The sequence below is a fragment of the Caenorhabditis remanei genome, chromosome III, assembly GCF_010183535.1.
Source record: "Caenorhabditis remanei strain PX506 chromosome III, whole genome shotgun sequence".
Lineage (NCBI taxonomy): Eukaryota > Metazoa > Nematoda > Chromadorea > Rhabditida > Rhabditidae > Caenorhabditis > Caenorhabditis remanei.
Genome location: NC_071330.1, coordinates 1529543 through 1555389, shown reverse-complemented (window position 1 = coordinate 1555389; position 25847 = coordinate 1529543). Strand labels below are relative to the sequence as shown.

Sequence of the window (25847 nt, the reverse complement as noted above, 5' to 3'; positions counted from 1 at the left end):
TTGCATTCTCATTAATTTACACAAGTAGAATCTAATTTCTGCGTCCAGACGTTCCGGGTTGAGTCGGGTCTTCAGGTACCCCAGGAACCGGTGAATTCCTGGAGACCGAAGATCTTAAATTAGCCGAATAATATCCTGGACGATTTGAAGAAGAAGCCGAGGATCCAGATGACGTGGATACTGTCTTTCGGACACTTCCCGGTGCACATCCTTTGACGATTCGAAATGGATTCATACGTGGTGATGACGTCATTGTGGTCGGATCGATACGCGGGACTCCGAGGGCGGAGCAAATCGCTTGCAGTTTTAGACCACGGGCGGTTTGGCGACCCTGAAGAAGAAATATGGGTGGATGGGGTGTCGGTGGCGCGTTGGGGCTCCGCCCATTTTTTAAAGTTTTTCGAGATTCGAATTAATCCCTAATCCGGCCATTTTTCCGTCTTTTTCGAGATTTAGGCTCCGCCCACTTTTAGGCCGCGCTCATTAATTTTTCAACAATGTAATTTCAGAAATGGGCGTGGCCTTAATGGATGGGTGAATGGGGTGTCGGTGGCGCGTTAGGCTCCGCCCACTTATGCATCCTTTATCATTTTAACAGTTTTTATACAGATTTTATGATTTTTGGAGATTCTCAATATGGGAATCTCAATGAAGCACATTTCCTTGTCAGTGAATAAAAAGCTGAGCTTTTTAAAAAAATCGATGATGCAACTGCGCTCTGATGTTATTTTTTGACATTTTTAGAAGAAATTTTGCTGGAAAATCACTCAAAATGTCAAATTCTTGATAAAACTGAAAAATTTCAAAATCATCCCGGATCCGCCTCACTTTTCCGCCACTTTTTTAACTCGAAAAATGGGAAGATTTAGGCTCCGCCCACATTTAGACCACGCCCATTTATTTTTCCAAACTACAATTTCATAAATGGGCGTGGCCTGGAAGGTGAGCTTTCCATCAAAAAACGAGAAGATTTTGGTGAGAAAAACAGGTTTAGGCTCCGCCCACTTTTAGGTCACGCCCCCTTTATTCCAAAAATTGAACTGGTGCGCCTTTAGCGCGTCTCCGAGCTTCGAATGATCCGAGACCCCGCCCACTTTATAATTTTTCTGAAATTTGGTTCTCTGGCGTACCTTCGACGCTTTTTGATACACGTTTTGGCTCCGCCCACTTCTACCAATTCCAACGAGTTTCTAAAGAACTGGCGTGGCTTTAGGCTCCGCCCATTTTCAGGCCACGCCCTCTTTCCATTATGGTTTGGATTTGACGATTAATATCAACACGGTGGGGAGAAAAGTGGGTGGAGCTTCCCTTCTCAAATTTTCAGATTCTGTAACTCACTTTCGTCAATCTCTGCTTGGCAGCCATACACCGAATATGATCATCGAATACCAGCTTGGCAGTGAGCACCGGGTGGCGTTTCTGAAAAAAACTCATTTTTTGGATCAAAAACTGAAAATTTCAGGGGAAAATCACCAGAAAATCTCAATTTTAGAGTCAAAATAGAAGTTACAGCATTTTTTTTGGGTCAAAAAGCGATGATTTCAGCGTTTTTAGTGTAGAAAATCATCGGAAATTGAGAGAAATAACCCAAAAATCTCAAAATTTTCAATGAAATCCGTGAAAAATATGTAACTTTTGGAGTTTTTCAGCGTTTTTCAGCCAAAAACCAATAATTTTAACGTTTTTGGGGTAGAAAAACTGTCAGAAACCGAGAGAAATAACCCAAAAATCTCAATTTTTCGATAAAACTCGTGAAAAATATAACTTTTAGAGTTTTTCAGCGTTTTTGAGTCAAAAACCCAATGATTTCAGCGTTTTTGTGCAGAAAACTATCAGAAATCGAGAGAAATAACCCGAAAATCTCAAATTTTTCGATGAAATCCGTGGAAAATAAGTAAATATTTTCAATTTCAATATTCCACGTGGCCTCCCACAATTCCAAAATTCCACTTATTCCAGGATGACGTGACCCATCATAAACGTGACACGTTCCACTAACACGTGTCATCGTCGTGTCATCAGAAACGAATCCGAGGAGGAAAGGAGTCAGTCCCCCGAATACAAACAACAATAGTTATCCGCCCGTCTTCTCCTCCACTTGGAATGAAGCTTCTCTGCGTCGCCGTTCTCATCGTCTCTACGGTAAGGGGAGACTACGGTAGTGGGGTGCCACGTGTCATTCAGCTGGTTAAGCATGGAACGAGACTGTGAAAGTGCGCTCCACCGAATTCCAGCGGCCATTTTGAAAAATGGTCCAAACTATTAGCTCGGCACAGTTCTTACAACAGCGCTCCACCGAAATCCCCTTGAAAAGTGTATCTTTTTCTCTGAGTCTCTCAATTCCGCACTCAATTTTCTTCGGTCCCAGTAGAGCGCGCTTGTAACAAGCGTGACGTGCTAGCATCGGTGTAGCGACACGTGGCAAACTTAAGCCAGTTAACGCCGTTAGAGTCAGTGATGAAATGCAGGACCGCTCCACCTAAATTTGGCGCCAAATTTGAAATTTGAGTGAAAATGAGTGATTTTCACGTATTCTGAGTCGTTTGTCGGCTGGTGCTGTGTCGATTTACGCCGTAAAGCGACAGAACGCCACGTGGCAGGATCTTAGAGACAGTGGCTTCCAAGGACCCAAAATTGTAAAAGATAATTCACTAGGAATCATCTAACTGATCTTGCTCTACCAGTAAGCAGTCTGTGTCGATTTACGGCGTAATTCAATGCTTGAAATCGGCATTTTCAAGCAACCGCCAACTTTCGAAGGAGATTTGAGAACTCGAGGTGAATGTTTTGCCACGTGGCAAAATTCACTTACTTGATTTTTGTGAAACAAGCACTGGAATGCAAATGCGCTCTACTTGATGTACAAGCGCGGCACCTAAATGAGGTGGCCTCTCGTGAACACTTCATGCCAACCCGAAAATTGAAAATTGGCATGACCGTAACCCTGCTTGTCACATTTTATCAGTAGAGCGCACTAGCTGACTTCAAGTAAACCTTGTGAATCAAGCGGTTACTATTCGCTCGGCACAGTTCTTACAACTGCGCTCCACCGAAATGCTCTTGAAAAATGTATCTTTTTCTCTGAGTCTCACAATTTCGCATACAATATTCCATTAGTTTCGGTAGAGCACGGTTGTGAGAAGAACTGCGTGCTTATAGCATTTGACTCGATCTGACTTTGACGGAAAATGTTGATTCCCCGCTTGAAACTGACAATTTCTAGAGCCGCTATGTCGATTTACGGCGTAAATCAACCTCATTCTATGTTCCAGACCCTTGTCACCTGTGACGATGCCGCCGCTCTCGAGCTGGCAAAGACCACCGCCACCAAGTTCGCCGCCGACGTGATGAACATTCGAAAGAGTGAGGACATTCACGAGCTCACCAATTGGATTTCAGAGGATCTCGTGTTCAATATGTGTGATAGCCGTTTGTTCAAAAGTGAGTTTTCAGGAAAACAAATCCCTTTCTTTGAATCTGGCGTGCCTTTGACGCGGTTTCAGCTCTGAAAAGCCCAAAATTTCGCGTTTTTCTCCAAATCTGGCGTGCTTTTGACGCGGTTTCAGCTCTGAAAAGCCCAAAATTTCACGTTTTTCTTCAAATCTGGCGTGCCTTTGACGCGGTTTCAGCTCTGAAAAGCTCAAAATTTCGCGTTTTTCTTCGAATCTGGCGTGTCTTTGACGCGGTTTCAGCTCTGAAAAGCCCAAAATTTCCCTAATTTCCCAGGTCACTTCGTTGCGCTCGTCACTCAATCGCTCATCGACGAGACCAAATACCCAAAGGATCTCACTTTGGAGGTGGAGAACGCGTTCACCCGTGAGGACATTCTCTCGATGATTGTCAAGGCGAACGGATTCGTTTTCGAGACTGACGACAAGCTGATTCTGGAGTTTAAGAAGCAGGAAGACGGCACGTACAAACTGTCGTACGGTACCATCACCACGTGTACCTATCAGTAAGAAATTCAAGACAAAAATCTGGAAAATACGTCTAATAAATTTTGAGTTAAAAAGTAGTGATGGTGATGAAATTGTGTGGAATAAAGTTCTGTCTGTTTTCTTTTATTTCATTAATTTCTTACCTTCAATCGACTCGGCTGTCCCTCCACAACCACATGCAACACTTTTGAGTCTGCCGAGTCTCCGTTGATAGTTGTATCCTGTAACAATCCAACGAATCGTACAATCGCCCATCCCGCTTTTCGGGAGTCTGGCTCGACTAGAATCAGCTGGAGACGATCGGTGACGAGGAATCGCGCGAGACGGTCTCCTGGTTTGCCGATGGAGCACAGTTGTTGAGGGACTACTGTGCAGGAGAGGAGATCGGAGTTGTCTGAAGATACTGGTGGAGATTAGAGAGGGGGTCTCGGGATGGTTTGTTTGTGTGTCGGGATATCCGGATGTCTGTCTGATTGTCAGGTATCCAGATGTCTATCAAATTTCTGTCTGTATATCCAGATATCCAGATTTCTTTTGATTAAAGTGTCGGTCAAAAATGATTCAAAAATTCTCGAAATTCGTTTAAAAAAGCTGTCGAGCTAGGGTACCAGCTGGCCAAAAAATTTCCGCCCTAAAATTTCTCAAAAATAAATTTCGAGCTAAAATTTCTGAATTTTCAGACTAAAAATCACCTATGGCGTTAGTTCTTTATCAAGAAATCTATTTGTGTCTGTCCTTGAGTCCGGATGTCCGGATGTCCGTCTATATGCTAAAGGGTCTATATGTATGAACTGGAATCCAAATCACCAGGTCTATGTGGTTTTCTGTAAATTCAAATCTGCAGACATCCAAAATTCCAGACTTTTGTCTGTTCGTCCGGATTTTCCTAATTCAACACTCCTATTCACATTTCCAGATGTCCGGATTTCAGCTACTCTGGCAGTCTGCCTGTGTGTCCCGGGATCCGGATTTCCGACTTTTTTGACATTTTGGAATCTTCTGTCCAAAGCGCTGATGTCCGGATGTCCGTCTCTATGTGCTAAAAGAGTCTATTAATATGTACTGAAATTCAGAGCACCGGATTTTTGAGCATTTTTGAAAATTCAAATTCAAAAACTCGTTGGATTGTTCCATTTTTTGAAAAAATTGGGTGGAGCCAAAACGTGTCTAAAAAGCGTCGAAGGCACGCCAGACAACCAAAAAAAATATCGCTTGAAGCCTCCAATTTCCGGGAAAAATGAAAAGAGTGGGCGGAGCCTTTAAAGCTATGAAACGCGCCAAAGGTGCACCAGTTAACCAACAATTGCAGAAAATGGGGGGGGGGGGCGGAGCCTAAAGCAATAAAAGTACATTATATGCGCCAAAGGCGCGCCAGTTCTTTAGAAATTCGTTGGAATTTACCGCCAGAAAATGTCAAAAGCGGGCGGAGTCTCGGATTGTTTTAAGCTCCGAAACGCGGTAAAGGTGCACCAGTTTACCAGAAATCACAGTTATGGAAAACATGAAGTATACGCCTATTTTCGGTTTTTGGAAAAGAAGGGACGTGACCTAAATGTGGGCGGAGCCTAACATCCAAAATTCCAGTTATATGTCTGTTCGTCCGGATTTCCGCTGGCTTTGTTGTCTATCTGTGTTTCCTAGTGTCCGGATGTCCGTATTTTCGAATTTTTTGCTTCCGGCTCTCTGCCTGTTCGAAATCGTGGTATCCAGATGTCCGGACATTGTTTTCTACCTGTGTGTCTGAATGTCCAGACGTCTGTCTGTATGTCCGGATTTCTGCTACTCTGGTAGTCTGTCTGTGTGTCCTGGTATCCGGATTTTCCAATTTTTGCAATTTTCAAGCATCTGTCTGTGTTTCCAGCTCTCCAGATGTCCCCCACTCCCCTCAAAAACTTACGCAAATTGATACAATCTCCCACTGCCACAGGTTCTTGTTCCGAATTGAACACTCTCACCGGTAGTTCCGTATCCCCTTCTCCCGTCAAATCTCTCTCGAGTTTTCGGATATGTAGATAGAATATTATTTGCTGAAATATATATTACTTTTCAGAAAACTCATAAATAATATATATATATATAACGACATACAGTTCTGAGTCGTTCCTCGAATCCACTGGGCAGTCGTTTGTGGAGCACAAGATTGGAAAGGGGCGTGGCCGCGGGTGGGAGGAGCATCTCGTAGCCGATTATATCGAAATTCACGTGATTTACCTGGAAAAATCGGCATAAAGAGTGTACACAGTATCTTTTAGGCTCCGCCCACTTTATTTTTCAAAAAAAAAAAATTCAGAAAATGGGCGTGACCTGGAAGGGTGAGAAGGCTTTGGTAAGAAAACAGGTGTAGGCTCCGCCCACTTTTAGATCACGCCCCTTTTTTCCAAAAAATCGAAAATGGGCGTATCCTTCTAGTGAACTGGTGCACCTTTGACGCGTTTCAGATATTTAAAGGCTCCGCCCATTCTTTTCATATTTAGGCTCCGCCCATTTTTTAAGGTTCCGCCCATTTTTAGGCCACGCCCATTTATTTACCAAAAGCATAACTTCAGAAATGGGTGTGGTCTGGAGGGCGGCCATCAAATCGAGATTTTGGTGAGAAAAACAGGTTTAGGCTCCGCCCACTTTTAAGTCACGCCCCCTTTTTCCAAAAAAAATAAAAAATGGGCGTATTTCTGGTAAACTGGTGCACCTTTGGCGCGTTTCATAGCTTTAAAGAATCCGAGGCCCCGCCTACTTTTGTCATTTTCTGGCGGTAAATTCCACCGAATTTCTGAAGAACTGGCGCGCCTTTGGCGCACATAATGTAATTTTATTGCTTTAGGCTCCGCCCACTTTTAGGACGGCCCCTTTTTCCAAAAAAATCAAAAATGGGCGTATTTCTTCTGCGATTTTTGGAAATCTGGTGCACCTTTGGCGCATTTCAGAACTTCAAAGAATCCGAGGCCCCGCCCACTTTTAGGTCACGCCCCTTTTTTTCCAAAAAATGGGCGTATTTCTGGTAAACTGGGGCACCTTTGGCGCGTTTCATAGCTTTAAAGAATCCGAGGCCCCGCCCACTTTTAATATTTTCTGGCGGTAAATTCCAACGAATTTCTGAAGAACTGGCGCGCCTTTGGCGCATAAAATGTAATTTTATTGTTTTAGGCTCCGCCCCCCCCCCATTTTCTGCAATTTTTGGTCAACTGGTGCACCTTTGGCGCGTTTCAGAGCTTTATTAGGCTCCGCCCACTCTTTTCATTTTTCCCGGAAATAGGAGGCTTCAAGCGATAATTTTTCTTGGGTTGTCTGGCGTGGCTTCGACGCTTTTTAACAGACTTCTTGGCTCCACCCACTTCTACCCACTTCTCACGGGTTCCGCCATCCCCTATGGGATACTGTAGGACAAAAGGGGCGGGGCTTTGAGTATGTGGGATTATAATCTTCGAATAAACTGTTTTTTAAATAAGTTTTCAAAATAAATCTGTCTGTCTATCCGTCCATCCAGATGTCCGTTCTCTCTCTCACCTCAAATTCAGCGTATTCATCCTCAAACCATTCCAGAAATAGATTCTCTCCATTCACATATTGTCCTATGCATCCTAGCAGTTTCAGACGAACTTCCGAGCACAGTTTTGTGAGATTTGTGTGAACCTGGAAATGGGAATTTTAGGAAATTTTGATGAATTTTGAAAAAATTTTCAGTCAAAATTGTGCAATTTTCAGAAAATTTGATAGATTCTTATGTAATTTCAGACAAAATTCGACCATTTTTAGCAGTTTTTGGCCTATTTTTCACAGTTTTTCTCAACATTTCAGTCAAAATTCATAACTCTTGCAGGTTTTTAGGGGAATTTTGAAGGAATTTTGAAGGATTCTGAAAGAATTTTCAGCCAAAATCCGGCAACTTTTGAAAAATCTGACGAATTTTTATTAAAATTTCAGACAAAATGTGTATTTTGAGATCATTTCTAGCCGAAATTTTGATATGTTAGACGGTTTTTGGGGTATTTTTGACAGATTTTTTCAAAATTTCAGTCAAAATTCGGAGATTCAATTAAAAATTTGATGGATTTTACTGAAAATTCAGACAAAATTTGACCATTTTCGGTGAAAATGTAAGAATTTTTTAAAGAAATTAAGGATTTAGTGGTAATTTCTAACCTAATTTCTATCATTTTTAGCGATTTTTGGCCTGTTTTTGACTAATTTTCTCGAATTTTCAGTCAAAATTGAGCAATTTATTGCAAATTTGATGAACTTTAATGAATTTTCCGGCAAATTTCGACAATGTTCAGTGAAAATTTAACAATGTTTAAAAGAAATTAAGCATTTAGAGGTAATTTCTAACCGAAATTCTATCATTTTTAGCGAATTTTGGCCTGTTTTTGACCAATTTCCTCGAATTTTCAGTCAAAATTGAGCAATTTATTCCAAATTTGATGAACTTTAATGAAATTTCCGGCAAAATTCGATCATTTTCAGTGAAAATACCTATTCTTAATCCAAATTTCAGCATTAAAACTGAAATTATCATTTTCGGGTCATTTCTACACGACGTTCTATCATTTTCAGCGGTTTTTTGGCCTATTTTTCCCTGATTTCCTCGAATTTTCAGTCAAAATTGAGTGGTTCATTGAAATTTTGATAAATTTTAACAAAATTTCAGACAACATGATTATTTTGAGGTATTTCTACCCGAAATTCTACAATTTTTAGCCGGTTTTTGGGCTATTTTTCACTAATTTCCTCGAATTTTCAGTCAAATTCCAGAAATCCCGCTCACCTTCTCATCATCCACTGTCATCAAAATCTGTCGTATCACAAGACACGCCAATTCCAGAGTAATCGGTCGAATCCGATTATCATCTGTTCCAACTGCTCGAATTATAGATGAGAGGGCATCAAATAGTCGAGAATCTAGACCAGAAGACGTCGGAAGGGATTCAGATGACGTCGGGACGGGGAGTTCATCGGCAGCTGATTGGAAACGGGAACGAGACGTTTCTTCGGGCTGGAAATGGAGGAGAGAATGAGATTTCTGAGTGGATTTTTAGATAATTTTTGAATGAATTTTTCATAGATTTTTCGATGAAAATTGACAAAAATTTTGAGATTTGAAGTCATTTTTTATGAGAAAAACTCGGTTTTCAGAGTAAATTTCAGCTATTTTCAGCTATTTTCACCAATTTCAATAAAGTTGTTAGCTAGAGATCATAAATTTTCGGTTCAAAAATGTGAATTTTCACTAAATTTTATGAGAAAATTTCAGATTTTTCTTGATTTTCAGTCAATTTTGAGCATTTTCAGTTACAAAATGCTCGATTTTCAGTGAATTTTCATGATAAAACTCAAAATTTCTGTCACTTGTGGTCTAAAACTTAAGATAAGGTTTCTGGTGGATTTTTAGATAATTTTTGAATGAAAAATGTAAGTTTTCATAGATTTTTCGATAAAAATTGGCATAAAACATCAATTTTTATGAGAGAAACTCGGTTTCCAGATTAAATTTTAGCTCTTTTCAGCTATTTTTAATAATTTTTATATAAAAATTGTGTCGATTCGATTTCTGCAACTTTTCCATTGTTCCTAGTTTTTTTCAGGCAAAAATCATAAATTCCCGGTTCTAAAATGTTGAATTTCACTAAATTTTATGAGAAAATTTCAGATTTTTCATAATTTTTAGTAAATTTTATGATAAAAATTTCACTTTTTCTTGATTTTCATTTAAAAAACTTCAATTTAGTTCATTTTTCGACAGTTTCAGGTAGATTTTCAGTTTAATTTTGAGCATTTTTAAAGCGAAATTTTCGATTTTCAGTGATTTTCATGATAAAAACTCAATTTTTCAGTCAATTTTCTATATTTTCTGACTTTTTGCAACGAAAGAAGGAAGTTTTTGACATTTCTAACAGGATGATCAGTAATTTTCAGCCGCTTTTACACTACAAACTATAAATTTGGCTAGATTTTGAAGGGTTTTAATGGGATTTTTGATCAAAAACCGTTATTTTTCATCAAATTCACATGGAATCGCTCAATTTTCATACTTAAATATTCATTTTTCCGGTATTACTCACATCTTGCAAAGCATATGATGAGTTTTCAGTATCAAACAATACATCATCAACCAACTCTTCCTGAAAATCAGTTTTTGGTCATATTCCAGTGATTTTTATACATTTTCTACTGATTTTTCATGCATTTTTCCCAAAACTTTATCCATTTTTTCCCCATAGAATCACCATATTCTGCTCCTCAGGTACATCATGAAATATCTCATCCTCTTCCGTCGCTTCCACTCCAATTTCTGTCACCGCCCGTGTTCGTTTCGTGATAGAAGACGTGGATGATATCCGAAGACGTGCGAGAGTCTGTTGAGCCAGGGATCCAGTAGTTGCTGACGGATTGGAAGTTTCTCTCATGAGGACTGGGAAATGGGCGGCCGATAGAAGTTCTCCAACATCAGCTGGAAACGGGAGAAAAAACTTAGGTATAGGGGGTTGAAATGGAGCAGAAAGTCATGGAGGCTGAATCAGAATCGCTTTAATTCAAGCAGTCACATATATATATAGGAATCAGAGAGTAAGGCTGGAAATCGGGCGAGATGCAAACTATTGTTACAGAAGCTACGTATTTCCTCAGAATGTGGTGGGTTTTGGCTTGATGCTATTATAGTGTTAGGTGAAGTCGTCATAGCATTTGAGAACATTCGAACTGTTAGAAACCTTATAATCCCATTAATTCAAGAAGTTCTCTTATAAAGAATTACAGTTTTCTTGCAAAAATGCTTTTCCGGATTCGCATTTACATCGTTAGCTCAGAGCAAAGTTTTCTGACAAGGGAATAATGTGACACTTTGATCTGACATGTTAACGATGTAAATGCAAATCCAGGAAAGAATATTGCAAGAAAACCGTAATTCATACAAAGAGAACTCCTTGAGTTACTGGGATTATAAAGTTTCTAACAGTTTGAATGTGCTCGAATCTAAGCCGTTATAATATCCCGTTCTGTTATTCAGAAAGATCTCTAACTAATGACGACTTCATCTTACACTCAAATAGCTTCAGCCGGGCCGGGCTGGGCTTTGGAAATTCTCGTCACGGTCCGACCCGGCCCGACCCGTTGAAAGTATGGTTTTCAGGAAGGTCTACGGCAGAATCAAACTTATATTCTATTCATAATTACCAAATTTAACGGTTAACAGAATATTCGAGCCTGATTCCTCGACGCCAAAGTCTCGAGAGATTTACGAGTCCACTGCCAGAAAAATAGAAAAGGCATGAAACAGTTAGGCCGCAGGATCCAGTTCACCTTCCTTCTGTTTCAGAATAACTTCCGACTGATAGAGTACCGAACATACTTTTGGACTAAAATTCTACAATTTTCGATATCAAACGGAGGAATTTCTTAGAGAACTAGCCTGAGATCTAAACCAGGTATAAAAACATGCAATCTTAAGCTAGGAGCCCAGAATTTCCCCGGGCTTCTTTTCTATAGAATAGACAGAAATCGCGCATGCAAAACTCAAATGAATCAATTATGCATTCCGATAGATATAGCCGACATATAATAATAAAAGAAAAGAGAGACAAAACGTCAACTTCACAATATTTATATAACTTACTGTCTGTAGAGTGGATGGTTGTAGAATGGAAAAATACGTGTTTATATATATATATATATATACTTTTTAAAACGGTATATTTTCAGTTTTGTGCTTAAAGGAGGTGAGAACGCCAAAAATTGTGATCGAAATTGTGATTGAGTGGCACCCCACATTTATCAGAACCCCGAGTGGGCGGTAGCGTTCTCGACCGTGTAGCTCAGCCGGTTGCCGTTTTGTACTCATGCGCGTTCGGTCATGAGTTCGGGACCCACAGAACAATCACTTACTGAACTTTGAGCGAATTTTTTTTTTGAATTCTCACCTCCTTTAAAATTTTCGAATTTCTCACCACTTCTATTACCTACCTTTATTCTGAAACATTGAATAAATCAGCATCAATCCGTAGAACGATCTCGAATCATCTGTTTGGCACGTTTCGAATGCTTCCAGTAGGTTATCGAAGAACGCACTGAAAAATACCTAATTTTTCCTTTAAATATGTGAAAAATTCTCGAAAAAACGCGAATTTTAAGTCGGAAAAATGGTTGAAATTGGTGCGGCCTAACTTTTTCTGTTTGGGTTTCTAGGCCGGAACAATCGCAATCGCTGAAAGAGGATTACGGTAATCTGGGGATTAGCTTGAACTCAAAATGTTTAGAAAAGTATAGGAATTTCTGTGTAAAAATTCCTAAAAACCCAAATTTTCAGTCGGAAAAATGATGATAATTGATCTGGCCTAACTTTTCCTGTTTGGGTTTCTAGGCCAGCAATTGCGAAAGTTCTTCCACGTTGACTGTCCGAGCAGAAAAGGTTAGGCCAGACCAATTTTGACCATTTTTCAGCTGAAAATTCTCGTTTTTTGGGAAATTCAAAAAAATTCAAATGTTCCAAAAACGCGAATTTTAAGTCATGAAATTGGTTGAAATTGGTGCGGCGCCTAACTTTTTCTTGTTAGGGTTTCTAGGTCAGCAAAACTCTTCCACTTCGGCTGTCCGAACTGAAAAAGTTCGGACACTTTTAGTCAAAAAACGCAAATGTTCAGTCGGAAAAACGACGAAAAATTACTTGGCCTAACTTTTTCTGTTTGGGTTTCTAGGCCATTTCTTCAAAATCTTGTTGGAATTGGCATTATTGCAGTTTTTGAAAAAAAAAAACGGTATAAGTAAAAAAGCGTCGACGGTACGCCAGACAACCAAAAAGAATTATCGCTTGAAAACTCCATTTTCGGACAAATGCAAAAAGTGGGCGGAGCCTAATAAAGATCTGAAACGCGTCAGAGGTGCACCAGTTAACCAAAAATTGCAGAAAATTGGGGGGGACGGCGCCTAATGTGGGCGGAGCCTAAAGCAATAAAATTACATTATATGCGCCAAAGGCGCGCCAGTTATTTAGAAATTCGTTGGAATTTACCGCCAGAAAATGCAAAAAGTGGGCGTGGCCTCGGATTCTTCAAAGCTCTGAAACGCGCTAAAGGTGCGCCAGTTCACCAAAAATCAACGTTCTGGCCTAGAAATCCGAACTGAAAAAGTTCGGCCAGGCAAAACTTTGGCTGAAAATTCGCGTTTTTTGGGAATTTTCCTGAATTTTTTCCTCTTTTTTTCCACAGAATTTCAGCCAAGATCCCTTACCAATCCTGATCCACCACATTCTCTGTAACAGGTGACGACATGGACATTGGCTCCAAATAGAAGTTCTGTTCGTTTCGAATCCAATGAGTCATCAGAGTCTTCTGATTATCGAAGAGAAATGATGATAAGAATGTGTGAATTGTTTCGTGATGACGGACGACGAGAAGGAATTCTGAGAAGAAGAAGAGGGCGGAGACTGGAGTGAGCAGGAGGGAATGATTGTCTCGACGGGGGGAAATACTTGAGAGGAGGAGGGGGGATAGGTAGCGAGTGGTCACTGAAAAATGGGGAATTTGGATGGGATTTCAGGCTGAAAATCGGGTTTTTGCATACTTGCAACGGCCCGGCTGAAAAATTTGAACTGAAATTTTGAAATTTTTTGAATTTTTTCATAAAATTGTCGAATTTTTAACTATACTTCAGAATTCAATCAAAAGCTAGTTATGCATCAAAAAAATTGAAATTTTTAATATGAAATTTTAAAAAAATTCAAAAAATTGGGCCTTGAAAATTCTCTACCGGCCCGGGCCTTCGGGCCTTGCCAGGCCGGGCCGTAAATTTGCAAGTACGGGTTTTTGGGTAGAAAAAAGACAAAAATATGAAATATTTTGAATAAACATCGCTGAAAATCTCAAACAACCGTTTTTCGATAAGATTTACATTAAAAATTAGGTTTTTTTTGCTCGAACGGTGGTAATCTCACTCAGTGTGAATTTCCGGAACGTTCCGGTAAAAATTTACCGAAATTTACCGGTAAATTTACCGGTAAATTACCGGTAAAGTTACCGGTAAATTTTTACCGAAATTTACCGGTAAATTACCGGTAAATTTACCGGTAAATTACCGGTAAATTTATCGGTAAATTTCGGTAAATATTTACCGGTAATTTACCGGTAAATTTTTACCGAAAATATTTACCGAAACGGCTATTTACCGGTAAATTACCGGTAAATTTCGGTAAAAAGTCAATAGTTCTGAATTTATAGGTTCGACGCCGGGCCTGGCAAAACTTTTTTGTATTTCGTGTTTGACCTTTCGGTACGAATCTAACAATCAGGGCTCGATCCCCACTGGTGGCAAAACTTTTTTGTTTTTTATTTTTAGCCTTTTGGTACCAATCTGAAGACCAATGTTCGATCCCCACTGCAGATAAAATATTCTTGCTTTTTATTTTTTGTGTTTTGGTGTTAGTCTACGGTCGAGGAATCGACTTCGGATGTTGGCAAAATTTTTTAAAATTTATTTTTTTATCTTAACAAAAAACGGACATCTCAAAAATAAGAAACATATCACGATGAAACCATTCACTCATGTTTTCTTTAAATCAGGCGTTTTTAGATGCCGATTTTTTGTTAAGATAACAAAATCAAAAAAAATTTTGCCAACATCCGAAGTCGATCCCTCGACCGTAGACTAACACCAAAACACAAAAAATAAAAAGCAAGAATATTTTATCTGCAGTGGGGATCGAACATTGGTCTTCAGATTGGTACCAAAAGGCTAAAAACAAAAAACAAAAAAGTTTTGCCACCAGTGGGAATCGAGCCCTGATTGTTAGATTTGTACCAGAAGGTCAAACACGGAATACAAAAAAGTTTTGCCAGGCCCGGCGTCGAACCCCGGACCCTCGGAATCATAATATTACCTCTTTTCTAGAGTAAAATTTATACGCGTTTTACCGGTTTCGAAATGTCCGGTTTCGAGATGTTCCGGAGTCGAATTTATCTCTATTATAAAAACAACGATGCTCCGAAATAACGCTCCGCGCCTTGTTTAATTTACCGAAATTTACCGGTAATTTACCGGTATTTACCGAATTTACCGGTAATTACCGGTAAAATCTCGCCAAATTTACCGGTAATTACCGGTAAAATCTCGCCAAATTTACCGGTAAATTACCGGTAAATTCGGTAAATACCGGTAAATTACCGGTAAATTTTCGGTAAAAATTTACCGGTAATTTACCGGTAATTTACCGAAAAGGGCATTTACCGATAAGTAATTATCGGTAAGCACACACTGATCTCACTCAGGAATGTGCGGAGCTGAAAATTTAGAATATTTCCCAAATTATTCTTCTCAGGAATTCGGAAATTCCGGAAACTCGGTTTTTCAAACATTTCATAGTCAAAATCAATAAATATGCAGTAAAAACTAATAAATTTTTATAAATTTTGACACAAATGTGACGTTTTGGCACAGTTCACGTTGGGTTTGGAGCAATTTCTTTTGATTCCGCACAAATTTCTTTTTGAAATTTCGAAATAAAAGTTTTTCCGAAAATATTTCTCGGAAATCGGAATTTTTTCCAAAAAAGTTCCGAAAAAATCGGAAATTTCGGAATTCCCGATTTCCATTCCGCACATCACTGATGGTCATCAGAGTTGCATGGAAGTGAATTTCCTTATCCGGAAGTTGGAAGTCGGAAGTCGGAATTCCATGCAACTCTGGTGGTCATCTCACTGTCCGGTCTCAAAACGCGGTTTCATCGAATTTTTTTAAAAACCAGGCTAAAAAACAGGGATGTGCCTATAGAGGCGCTTTGGGCGCTGAGAAAATCAAAAGTGTGCGAAAACGCGAAAAGAGAGAGTGTGTAGAATTGAGAGACGATATCTGGCGAGGGGGACTAGTTTCCGCTAAAAATGCGAATATTGCTCATGCTTAATCTCAAGCGACCAATCAGCGTTCAGCGAGAGACTCCGCCCCTTTCAATCAGCCAATCAGCGCGAGATTGGCCAGATATCGTCTCTCCTTTTTTCACACTCTCTCTTTTCGCATTTTCGAGTTTTTTCATCACACTTTGAAGAAATGCGAGGCGCTCAACGCCACCCAGGCACATACCTGCTAAAAAAGCTGAAATTTTGGGTTTTTGAGTGTAAGATTTGAAAAATGAGATGTATTGCAGGGCTGAGCGGAATTCCGCCTTCCGTCTAGATGAACTCACCTTGAAAATCTGATCGTCTACTCAAAATTCCTGATATTTTTTGAAATTTTTATCGCAGCAAAGCTAACAGTTTTTACCAACAAAAAAAAACGAATTTTAAACCATTTTTCTGGAGAATTTTTCATCAAAATGAGGCAAAAATCGTCTTTTATTTCTGAAACTCACCCAGAACCGACAACGATTCGGCGACTGCTTCCACTTCTAACAACTCTCCGATATAATGAATCAAATCGATTAAATCATCAACTTTTCCCCGTAATCTCTCTCGATTCGCCAACACATTTTCAGCCGATCGGACGAATGTGTCCATTTCAATTGAGAGGGCAACAAGGGAATCGATTAGTTCAGAGAGGTAGTCCTGGAAAAGGAAAATTGAATGATTTTTAAGCAGAAATTGGACAATTTTATCGAAATTTCATCAAAAACTCAAAATTATCTCAATTTTCCCGAGTTTTTTGATCGGAATCAATTTTTTTTACATTTTCGCCGAAAATTGCTGATATTTGAGATTCTCTGAGTGAAAATCGAGCAGTTTATGTGCTTTTGTAAAGTTTGAAAATAGTTTTGGGACGTTTTTGTAAATTTTTGACGAAAAATGTAGATTTTGCTGAAATTTTTTGTAGATTTTGCTGAAACTCAAGTTTTTTGAAAACAGCTAAACCCGAAAACCTGAAAATTTCGAAATTTTTGTGATTTTTTTCCAAATATTAACAAAATTTCTGTGTCAGTTGATCAAAAAGTACAAATTTAGCAGTTTTTTTAAAATAAAAATTGTCAAAAATTGACGATTTCATCATTTTTCGGTTCAAAAATTAAAAAATGTTGGATTTTTTGCTGAAAAAAATAACTTTTTTGTGAAAATTGATCCAAAAAACATAAATTTTTGCAGTTTTTAGTCAGAAAAATCTGAAAATTTAACAGTTTTTATTTTATTATTAGGCTCAAAATTTCTCATTTTCCCTTTTTTGAGCAAAAAGCCTTGAAAATTTTGAAAAAAAACTGCATGTTACTGTAGAAAAGGCCAATTTTCTTCAAAAATTTGAAGAAAATGATTGATTTTCGCAGTTTTGGTGGAGTAAACATTGAAAAAAAGAATTTTTTAGCTTCAAACAACCAATTTCCGCTGAAAAAGAGCAAAAAACGTAGTTTCCAAGAGGAAAAACCTGAAAATTTTGAAAATTTTTGTGATTTTTTTCCAAAAATTAACAAAATTTCTGTGTTAATTGATCCAAAAAGTACAAATTTAGCAGTTTTTGTTTTTAAAAATTGTCAAAATTTGACGATTTTTTTCATTTTTCGGTTCAAAAATTAAAATATGTTGGATTTTTTGCTGAAAAAATAACTTTTTTTGCGAAAATTGATCCAAAAAACATAAATTTTTGCAGTTTTACTCTGAAAAACATGAAAATTTAACAGTTTTTATTTTATTCTTAGGCTCAAAATTTCTCATTTTTCCTTCATTTTTCATATAAAATTTAACTTTTTTTTTCAGTTTTTTCAGCAAAAAACTGCATGTTACTGCAGAAAAGGCCAATGTTTACAAACAATTTAATGAAAATGATTGATTTTTGCAGTTTTTACTCTGAAAAACATGAAAATTTAGCTTTTTTTTTAAACTTTAGTCTCAAAATTTCTTAATTTCCGAAAAAAAAACTGCATGTTACTGCAGAAAAGGCCAATTTTCACCAAAAATTTAAAGAAAATGATTGATTTTTGCTATTTTAGTGGAGTAAACATTAAAAATTTGGTATTTTTGGCACCAAATAACCAATTTCCACCTAAAAAACCAACTCACTTTGATATGTCTGGTGACGAAAATGATCATAGAGTCATCGTCAACTCTTACGATATTCAGAAGAATATTTCTGACAGCAATTCGAACCATCGACTCATTCCAATTATACAATTTCAAAACTTCAATGAGAAGTGGGAATTCTTCAGTTGTCTCATTGAAAAAGAAATGAATTGTCGCCGGATTCAATTTGAATGAAAGAGTTTTCAGAAAACTAATGTAATATGCCATAATCTCATCGTTGTGCAGGTCGAATTTGTGGGAAATTATCGAGTTCACGTGGTTGTTGCTCAGTAGGAAATCTGGAAATTGGGAAAATTGGGGTTTTCGGAGTGGAAAACGAAGAAAAATAGAGATTTTTGAATTGAAATCGGCCGAAAATTTTCAGATTTCATTGCATTTTTTCGATGTGTTTTTAGAAAATTGATATGTTTTTAAAGAATTTCAGATTGAAATCGGTTGAAAATGCTGAAAACTAGGTGAATAACAGGATTTTATGGGCTCGGCACGCTTCTTACAACTGCGCTCTACCGAAACCGAAGAAAATTCTGTGTGAAATTGAGAGACCCAGAGAAAAAGAGACCTTTTTCAATGAGATTTCGGTGGAGCGCAGTTGTAAGAACTGTGTCGAGCTCATATTTTCAAACTGAAGTCCGGAATTTTGAACAGGAATTCTTGATTTTTGAGTTAAAAAAATGCATTTCTGAAAGTGAAAATTGTGACGTTCTTCCAATTTCGAAGATTATAACCAAAACTCCGAGGTTTTACATAGAAATTTGGACTTATTTTGAAAAATCGCAATTTTTCGTTCAAAACAGACTGTAAACGTTGGTTTCACTGGGAATCTATTAAAAATTCAAGAAATTGGGAAAATTTGTGGTTTTTGGAGTGTAAAAATGAGAAAAATAAGAAAAATCGAGGTTTTTTGAATTGAAATCGGCCAAAAATGACTCAACCTGTTTAAAAAATGTGAGAAAAACTTTATATTTCACTGGAGGACCGGTTAAAAACTTGTTTTTAAAATTTCGGATTGAAATTGCTGAGAAATGGGTGAATATTCGTGTTTTTTGTGGTCTGGAAGTTTGGAAATTGTGGTTTTTATGGTTTTTGGAGTGGAAAAATGAGAAAAATCGAGGTCTGGCGCGCCTTTGACGCGTTTTGAACATCTGAAATGCAGAAAACATCGCCAGAATCATACTATTACTCATTTTTTCTAGATTTTCACAATTCTCAATGTCTGGGGCACCTTCAGCGCGTTTTAGAAGCTCAAGAATAGCTGAATCAGGCTAAAAAATGTGAAAAATTTCCAGATTTTACTGAAAATTGGACTTTTGAGCAGGAATTCTTGATTTTTAGGTCTAAAAAGTTAATTTTTTGCAGTAAAAATTAGTTTTTTTAATTCCGACGATTAGCACTAAAACTCCGAGTTTTGACATCGAAATTATGAATTTTTGAGCAAAAATTTGCAAATTTTCGTTTAAAAACGTTAATTTCAACAGGAAATATATTGAAATTCAAGATTTTTGGTTCAAAATTAGTTAAAACCGATCAAAAATAGTTTCTGGGGTCGAAATATTGATGAAAAAGCGGACTTTTTGAAGAAATTTAGAAAATTAGACAAAAATTCATAATTTTCAGTGCCAAACTTTTGAAAAATTCGTTTATCCAGAGAGAATTTTACTATTTCCAGTCAAAAATTGTTAATTAAATTTTTTTTAACTTAAGACAATTATCACCAAAACTCCGAGTTTTGACATTGAAATTATGACTTTTTTTTACGGAAAAAAGTATAAATTCGCAATTTTTCATTAAAAACAAACCGAAAACGTTGGTTTCAATGGGAATTCTATAAAAAAATAAGATTTTTGGTTTAAAAAATGGTTAAAATCGATCAAGAGATCGGAAAATTGAAAATTCTCACAAGAATTACGGAAAAATGGACTTTTTCATCAAAATTAGGAAATTTGGCAACGAATTCATGATTTTCGGTGTCAAATTTTTGAAAAATTTGGTTTTCTAAGGAGAAATTGACCATTTTCCGTTAAACTGCCTTATCCAATGGATTTCTATGTGAAAAACCTCGATTTTGGTAGTTTTTCCCTTTATTTTTGGGTTTTTTCGCGTTTTCCACCCTTTTTGCCGCTTTTTTCAGCTCCAAACCCTAAAAACTCACAAAGCGACGTTTCATGTCGAATATTTTCGAATAAAATGTTCAGTGTCTGTAATAATTGCACATTCAACGGTGTATTCCCCTGTTCCATGATTTTAAGAAAGTGAAGGAGCATTTGACGTTCCAGGAAGAAGCTGGAATAGAAACTTTTCAAAAAAAAAAATTTTTTTAATGAATTTTCTCACTCAAAAACCGACGCATCATTCTGATCTCCCCAAATGAGGATTTCGGCGATGGCTCTCAACGCCTCGACGAGTATTTTCTTGTTATTCTCAGTGACTTTCTCGTTTTTCGTCAACACGCCTTGCAAATACTTTAAATATTCCAGTGAATGCGGGTTTTTCGGTTTCCATAGTGACCCGGATGAGCCAAGTTTTCGAAACATTGCGGGTTTTATTTAGTTGGAGGACATTCTGCAATTTTTTTTAGTTGGGAAAAGTGAAAAAAAATTGAGAAAAACCAGGAAAAATCGGAAAAAATTGCGAAAAAATGCGAAAAAATAAATAAAAATCGTAGAAAAAACCGGCGCGCGCAACGATGCTCCGCCCTTACACCCCAGTACGACACTCCGAAATCCCGCTAGCGCGTGTTGTTTAGCCGAAAATTTTATTTATTTTTGTTTATTTTTCGCCGATTTTAAGTGGATTTTGAGCAGATTTTCTCAATTTTCTTCTAAAAAATTGATTTTTGTTCAAATTTTCCATTAAAAAATAAGATTTTCAGCATAATGAAGCAGACAACACGTCCGCCTGCTCAATACGTGGTCGCTCCGGGCACCCAATTCCGATTCGTGGCCAATGAGTATGATAAGAACAAGTATGGACAATGTAACTATGCGTCGTACCGAACGTTGGTGAGGTGTAAGCAGGTACGGCTGGAAAATAAGAAAATTTTTTAAAAAATCGAAAAAAAAAGAGTTTTTTATCAAAAAATCGAAATTTTTTTAGATCCGCTCAAAAGAGGAGCTGAAAAAGACCGGTGGTCGATGTGAGGAGCACATTAAATTCGCGAAAACTCTGGAAAATAATCATAAAAAAGAAGTGCTGAGGTGTCATGCGGAAAGCGATTCAAAAATGCAAAGGAGACGATTTGATCCGTGGATTGTGTCGAATGAACATATTTCGTGAGTAAAATACTGAAAATGAGCGAAAACTGACCGAAAATTGAGAAAAACTGGAAAGTTTTGATTAAAAACATAGATTTTTCATATTTTTGAGCAAAAATTATAATTTTTGACCATTTTCCGAGCAAAAAATGCTCTAAAATCGCGAAAAACAACACTAAAATGTCCAAAACGCTCATTTTTTCTCATTTTCAGCGACGAAGACGACTACCTCCAAGCAGTTTCTACAGTTCCAGAGAGTGTTCCAGAGACAGCCAACCATAATGTTCTGGATGAGCATCCATTGAGGTATTCAATTAAAAAAAAAGGAAAAATTGGATTTTTCTAGCAAAAATGCTCCAAAATCACGATTTTTGACCCAAAATCTTCCAATTTTCTATCAAAAATGCTCCAAAATCACGATTTTTGACCCAAAATCCTTCAAATTTCTATCAAAAATGCTCCAAAATCACGATTTTTGACCCAAAATCCTTCAAATTTCTATCAAAAATGCTCCAAAATCACGATTTTCGTCCCAAAATCCTCCAATTTTCTATCAAAAATGCTCCAAAATCACGATTTTTGACTCAAAATCCTCCAATTTTCTATCAAAAATGGTCCAAAATCACAATTTTTGACCCAAAATCCTCCAATTTTCTATCAAAAATGCTCCAAAATCACGATTTTCGTCCCAAAATCCTCCAATTTTCTATCAAAAATGCTCCAAAATCACGATTTTTGACTCAAAATCCTCCAATTTTCTATCAAAAATGGTCCAAAATCACAATTTTTGACCCAAAATCCTCCAATTTTCTATCAAAAATGCTCCAAAATCACGATTTTCGTCCCAAAATCCTTCAAATTTCTATCAAAAATGGTCCAAAATCACAATTCTTGACCCAAAATCCTCCAATTTTCTATCAAAAATGCTCCAAAATCACAATTTTTGACCCAAAATCCTCCAATTTTCTATCAAAAATGCTTCAAAATCAGAATTTTTTACTCAAAATCTTTCAAATTTCTATAAAGAATGCTTCAAAATCACGATTTTCGTCCCAAAATCATTCAAATTTCTATCAAAAATGGTCCAAAATCACAATTTTTGACCCAAAATTCTCCAATTTTCTATCAAAAATGCTCCAAAATCACGATTTTCGACTCAAAATCCTTCCATTTTCCAGATACGCCAAGCATTATACCGACAAAGACGTGCTGAAAATCAAAATGAGTCTAGTCCAGCAGGATATTGATGATTTGATGGAATTCAAGCGATTAGTGGTGGCTCAAGCGCAGAAAGAGCACGATTCGATGGGTAGTGATGATGATGATGGTAAGGATGGGAGGGAAATGAGGATTTTGGCTGAAAATGAGTGATTTCTACCGAAAAAATTAAGTTTTTTCAGCTAAAAATCAACCATTTTCGCTCAAAAAGTGATTTTTTAAACATAAAAACTTAAATTTTCAATTCCAGCAGTTCCAAATGACATGGCACAACGACGAGTATTCAAGGCGGCACAGAAATACGCGAGAAACGATTATTTGACATTGACGGTGAATTTTGGGGTCAAAAATTATATTTTTTCTAGGAAAATCCCGATATTTTAGTAGAAAAACCTCTATTTGTACATTTTTAGAAGAATTTGCAAAAAAAACTAGTGGAAAAAAGAGTTTTAAGACTTAAAGAACGATTTCTGGTAGAATCATAATAGAAATGTTTCTAGGAGATGAAAAAATCGATTGAAGTTCTCAAAATGCATTTTTAGTGGGTTTTTGAGAATATTTCTCTGAAATTTTATTATTTTTCAAAAAAAAAATTTTAATCCCAATTTTTGCTGGAAAAATAAGGTGAATTGAATTTCAGACGAGTTTTTCTTTAGAAATGGGTTTTCCAGCGAAAAATCATAATTTTACTCGATTTTTCCGATAAAAAATAATGTAGATTTCGGAGAAGTGCAATTTTTGTGAAAAATTTTATTTTTCAGTTTTCACCACCTTCAAAATCTTTACTATACTTTTTTCTGCTGAAAAATGGAAAAAATGAATTTCAGACGAGTTTTTCTTCAGAAAATTTGGTTTTTCCAGCGAAAGATCATAATTTTAGCCGATTTTTTCAGTTTTTCTGTTCAAAAGTTTGAAAAATCTCGTTTTTCTGCTGAAAATCTGAAAAAATCTTAAATCAAGTATGTTTTTCCAGACAATCGACCCCGTCTTCAAACAATGCTCAATGGGACCAGATATGGAAGACCAACTCATCGTCACTCATCTCGTCCATTCAATGCTCCAAAAAATCGATGGAATTCCAATGGAACCGCCCGTCGAGAAACAATGCCAGAAACCCGCTCTTCATCTCACTCGTTTTTGTATAGACCGTAGGTTTTTTTCAGCGATTTTTGAGCATTTTTATTTGAAAATTCACTATTTCAGATATATTCATGGATCGCCACCAACAGTTGTTTGGAAAATGTATGGAGTGTGAGAGGACTGCAATTAATGGGGATACGCCGAGATGCTCGTTTCATTTGAGTGAGTTTGATTGAAAAATACCATTTTTGAGCCCAAAAACTTGAAAAAGTATCATTTTTGAGCCCAAAAACTTGAAAAAATACCATTTTTGAGTTAAAAACTTGAAAAATACCATTTTTGAGTTAAAAACTTGAAAAATACTATTTTTGAGTTTAAAACTCGGAAAATTTTGAAAAATTGGCTGAAAATCAGGTTTTTAAGCATTTTAAGCTGAAAAAAATGCTGAAATTCGATAAAAATTCAATTTCCATTTCCAGAAGAGCACGAAAAGAAGAATACTCGGTGTACTTGTGCAAAATGTGTTCCAGAATCGTCGAAAGGTCGAACGTCGAAAAATGAGATAAATGTGGTGGATGATGACGACGCTTTGTTGGGAAATTTGTCGAGGATTGAATCGGTAAGCGACTTTTTTTGAAAGGAAATTGAGATTTGAAAATGTGGGAAAATTTGCATTTTTCATCAAAAAATGACCCATTTTTCGAGTTTTCATGTCCAAAATCGTTAAAGTATCCCATTTTTCGCCGAAAAAACAGAATTTCAGACGATGTTTTCTTCGGAAATAATGTTCTTCCAGCTAAAAATTACAATTTTAGTCAATTTTTTGATAAAAATGATGTAGATTTGGCAGAAATTGAAAATTCGTGTTATTAAAAATAATGTATTTTTGTTCAGTTTTTCTATTCAAAATCATGAAAAAATCTCGTTTTTGTGATTTTTCCAGCTAAAAATCACAATTTTAGATGATTTTTCGGGTATAGATTCGAGAAAAGCTGTCAGTGAAGTTTTTGTGAAAAAAAAAGTTATTTTCTAGTTTTCATCTTCAAAATCGTTAGAATACCTACTTTTCCCTAAAAAAAGAAACAGAAAAATTAGAATTTCAGACAAGCTTTCATTCTGAAATAATGTTTTTTTCCAGCAAAAATCAAAATTTAGCCGATTTTTCTTATAAAATTAATATATTTTTTCAGTGTTCCTCTTCAAAATCGAGAAAAATCTCGATTTTTTCCTGAAATCTGAAAAAATCTTATTTCAAGTGTGTTTTTCATTCAAAAAACACCGTTCTTACAACTGCGCTCTACCGAAATTCCCTTGAAAAATGTCTCTTTTTCTCTGAGTCTCTCAATTTCACACGTACTTTTCTTCGGTTTCGGTAGAGCGCGGTTGTAAGAAGCATGCCGCCGTGATAATAGTAAAATTCGTCGAGTTTATAAAGCTAATCTTTGTAACTTTTTACCGTTTTTCTCCATAAAAATCCGTTTTTCCCTCTCGAAAGTACAAAAACTTCAATATTTCCAGATGGTCTCCCCAATGCAACAATACTCAAACCAACCACCCACCTACCAATCCACTCCATCATCTCGTCGTTATCTCGGTCCTTCTCCGGCATCTCTCCTCCGCCCGTCTCAAATGGGACCACCTCCGACAGCTGGTCCCTCTTCCTCCCAAATGCATAAAGGACCTGTTCGACCGTCTCAACCTGGTCTAACTCCTCAACAAATACAAGAGCAACAAGCTCTGAAAATGCAGGAAGAGGAGATACGGTCTCAGACATGTGCGAGGTTTGTTTAATTTAGGATTGAATATTTAACTGAACTCATAGTGATTTCAGAGTGAGACCACTGGATCCGAGTACGTTTGGAGCTGGAAAGAAGAGTGAGTTGAAAAAAAATGGGGGAAAATTTAGAAAAATGAGTGAAAATGGACTCTAAATCACTCAAAATTGACTCAAAATTACTGAAAATCACCCCAAAAAGATGGAAAATACACAGTTTCAAACAAATTAATGTAAAATTGAGTTGGAAATAGTAATTACATTTTAAAAACTAGCTTAAAGCCAAGGAAAATCAATTGATTTGAGCGAAAATACCGGAAAAAAAAAGCGTTTTCGGTTTAAAAATTGGTCGAAAACGCGGTTATTTGGTCAGAAATTGTCGGCTTAAATTTTGTCTTCTTTTTGGAATTCACATGATCTAGACGATTCCAGTCTGAAAATTAACTGAAAACAGATTAAAATTCGGATTATCTATAAACAAGACACGCTTCTTACAACCGCGCTCTACCGAAACCGAAGAAAATTGTGTGCAAAATTGAGAGATCCAGAGAAAAGGAGACATTTTTCAAGGGGATTTCGGTGGAGCGTAGTTGTAAAAACTGCGCCGAGCTAA

General features: G+C 37.0%; 4 protein-coding genes across 4 annotated transcripts; 2 read left to right on the top strand and 2 right to left on the bottom strand.

The window, feature by feature from the left end:
* Positions 1–31: 31 nt before the first annotated feature.
* GCK72_008451 (uncharacterized protein) lies at positions 32–1434 on the bottom strand (the record flags this gene model as incomplete). Its single annotated transcript, XM_053726836.1, has 2 exons — positions 32–331; positions 1339–1434. The coding sequence occupies 2 exons, from the start codon at positions 1432–1434 to the stop codon at positions 32–34; spliced, it is 396 nt and encodes a 131-aa protein (XP_053586413.1).
* A 1796-nt stretch (positions 1435–3230) lies between these two features.
* On the top strand, positions 3231–3959 carry GCK72_008450 (uncharacterized protein; the record flags this gene model as incomplete). Its single annotated transcript, XM_053726835.1, has 2 exons — positions 3231–3429; positions 3727–3959. The coding sequence occupies 2 exons, from the start codon at positions 3231–3233 to the stop codon at positions 3957–3959; spliced, it is 432 nt and encodes a 143-aa protein (XP_053586412.1).
* Positions 3960–4069: 110 nt separating this feature from the next.
* Positions 4070–20442, bottom strand: GCK72_008448 (uncharacterized protein; the record flags this gene model as incomplete). The annotated part of the gene is made up of 13 exons (XM_053726833.1): positions 4070–4332; positions 5836–5965; positions 6027–6149; positions 7440–7565; positions 8698–8925; positions 9992–10051; positions 10157–10380; positions 11889–11992; positions 13152–13428; positions 16261–16453; positions 17891–18189; positions 20061–20191; positions 20243–20442. 13 exons carry the CDS (start codon positions 20440–20442, stop codon positions 4070–4072), a joined length of 2358 nt encoding a protein of 785 aa, XP_053586410.1.
* On the top strand, positions 8586–8947 carry GCK72_008449 (uncharacterized protein; the record flags this gene model as incomplete). The annotated part of the gene is made up of 2 exons (XM_053726834.1): positions 8586–8599; positions 8674–8947. 2 exons carry the CDS (start codon positions 8586–8588, stop codon positions 8945–8947), a joined length of 288 nt encoding a protein of 95 aa, XP_053586411.1.
* Positions 20443–25847: the final 5405 nt, after the last annotated feature.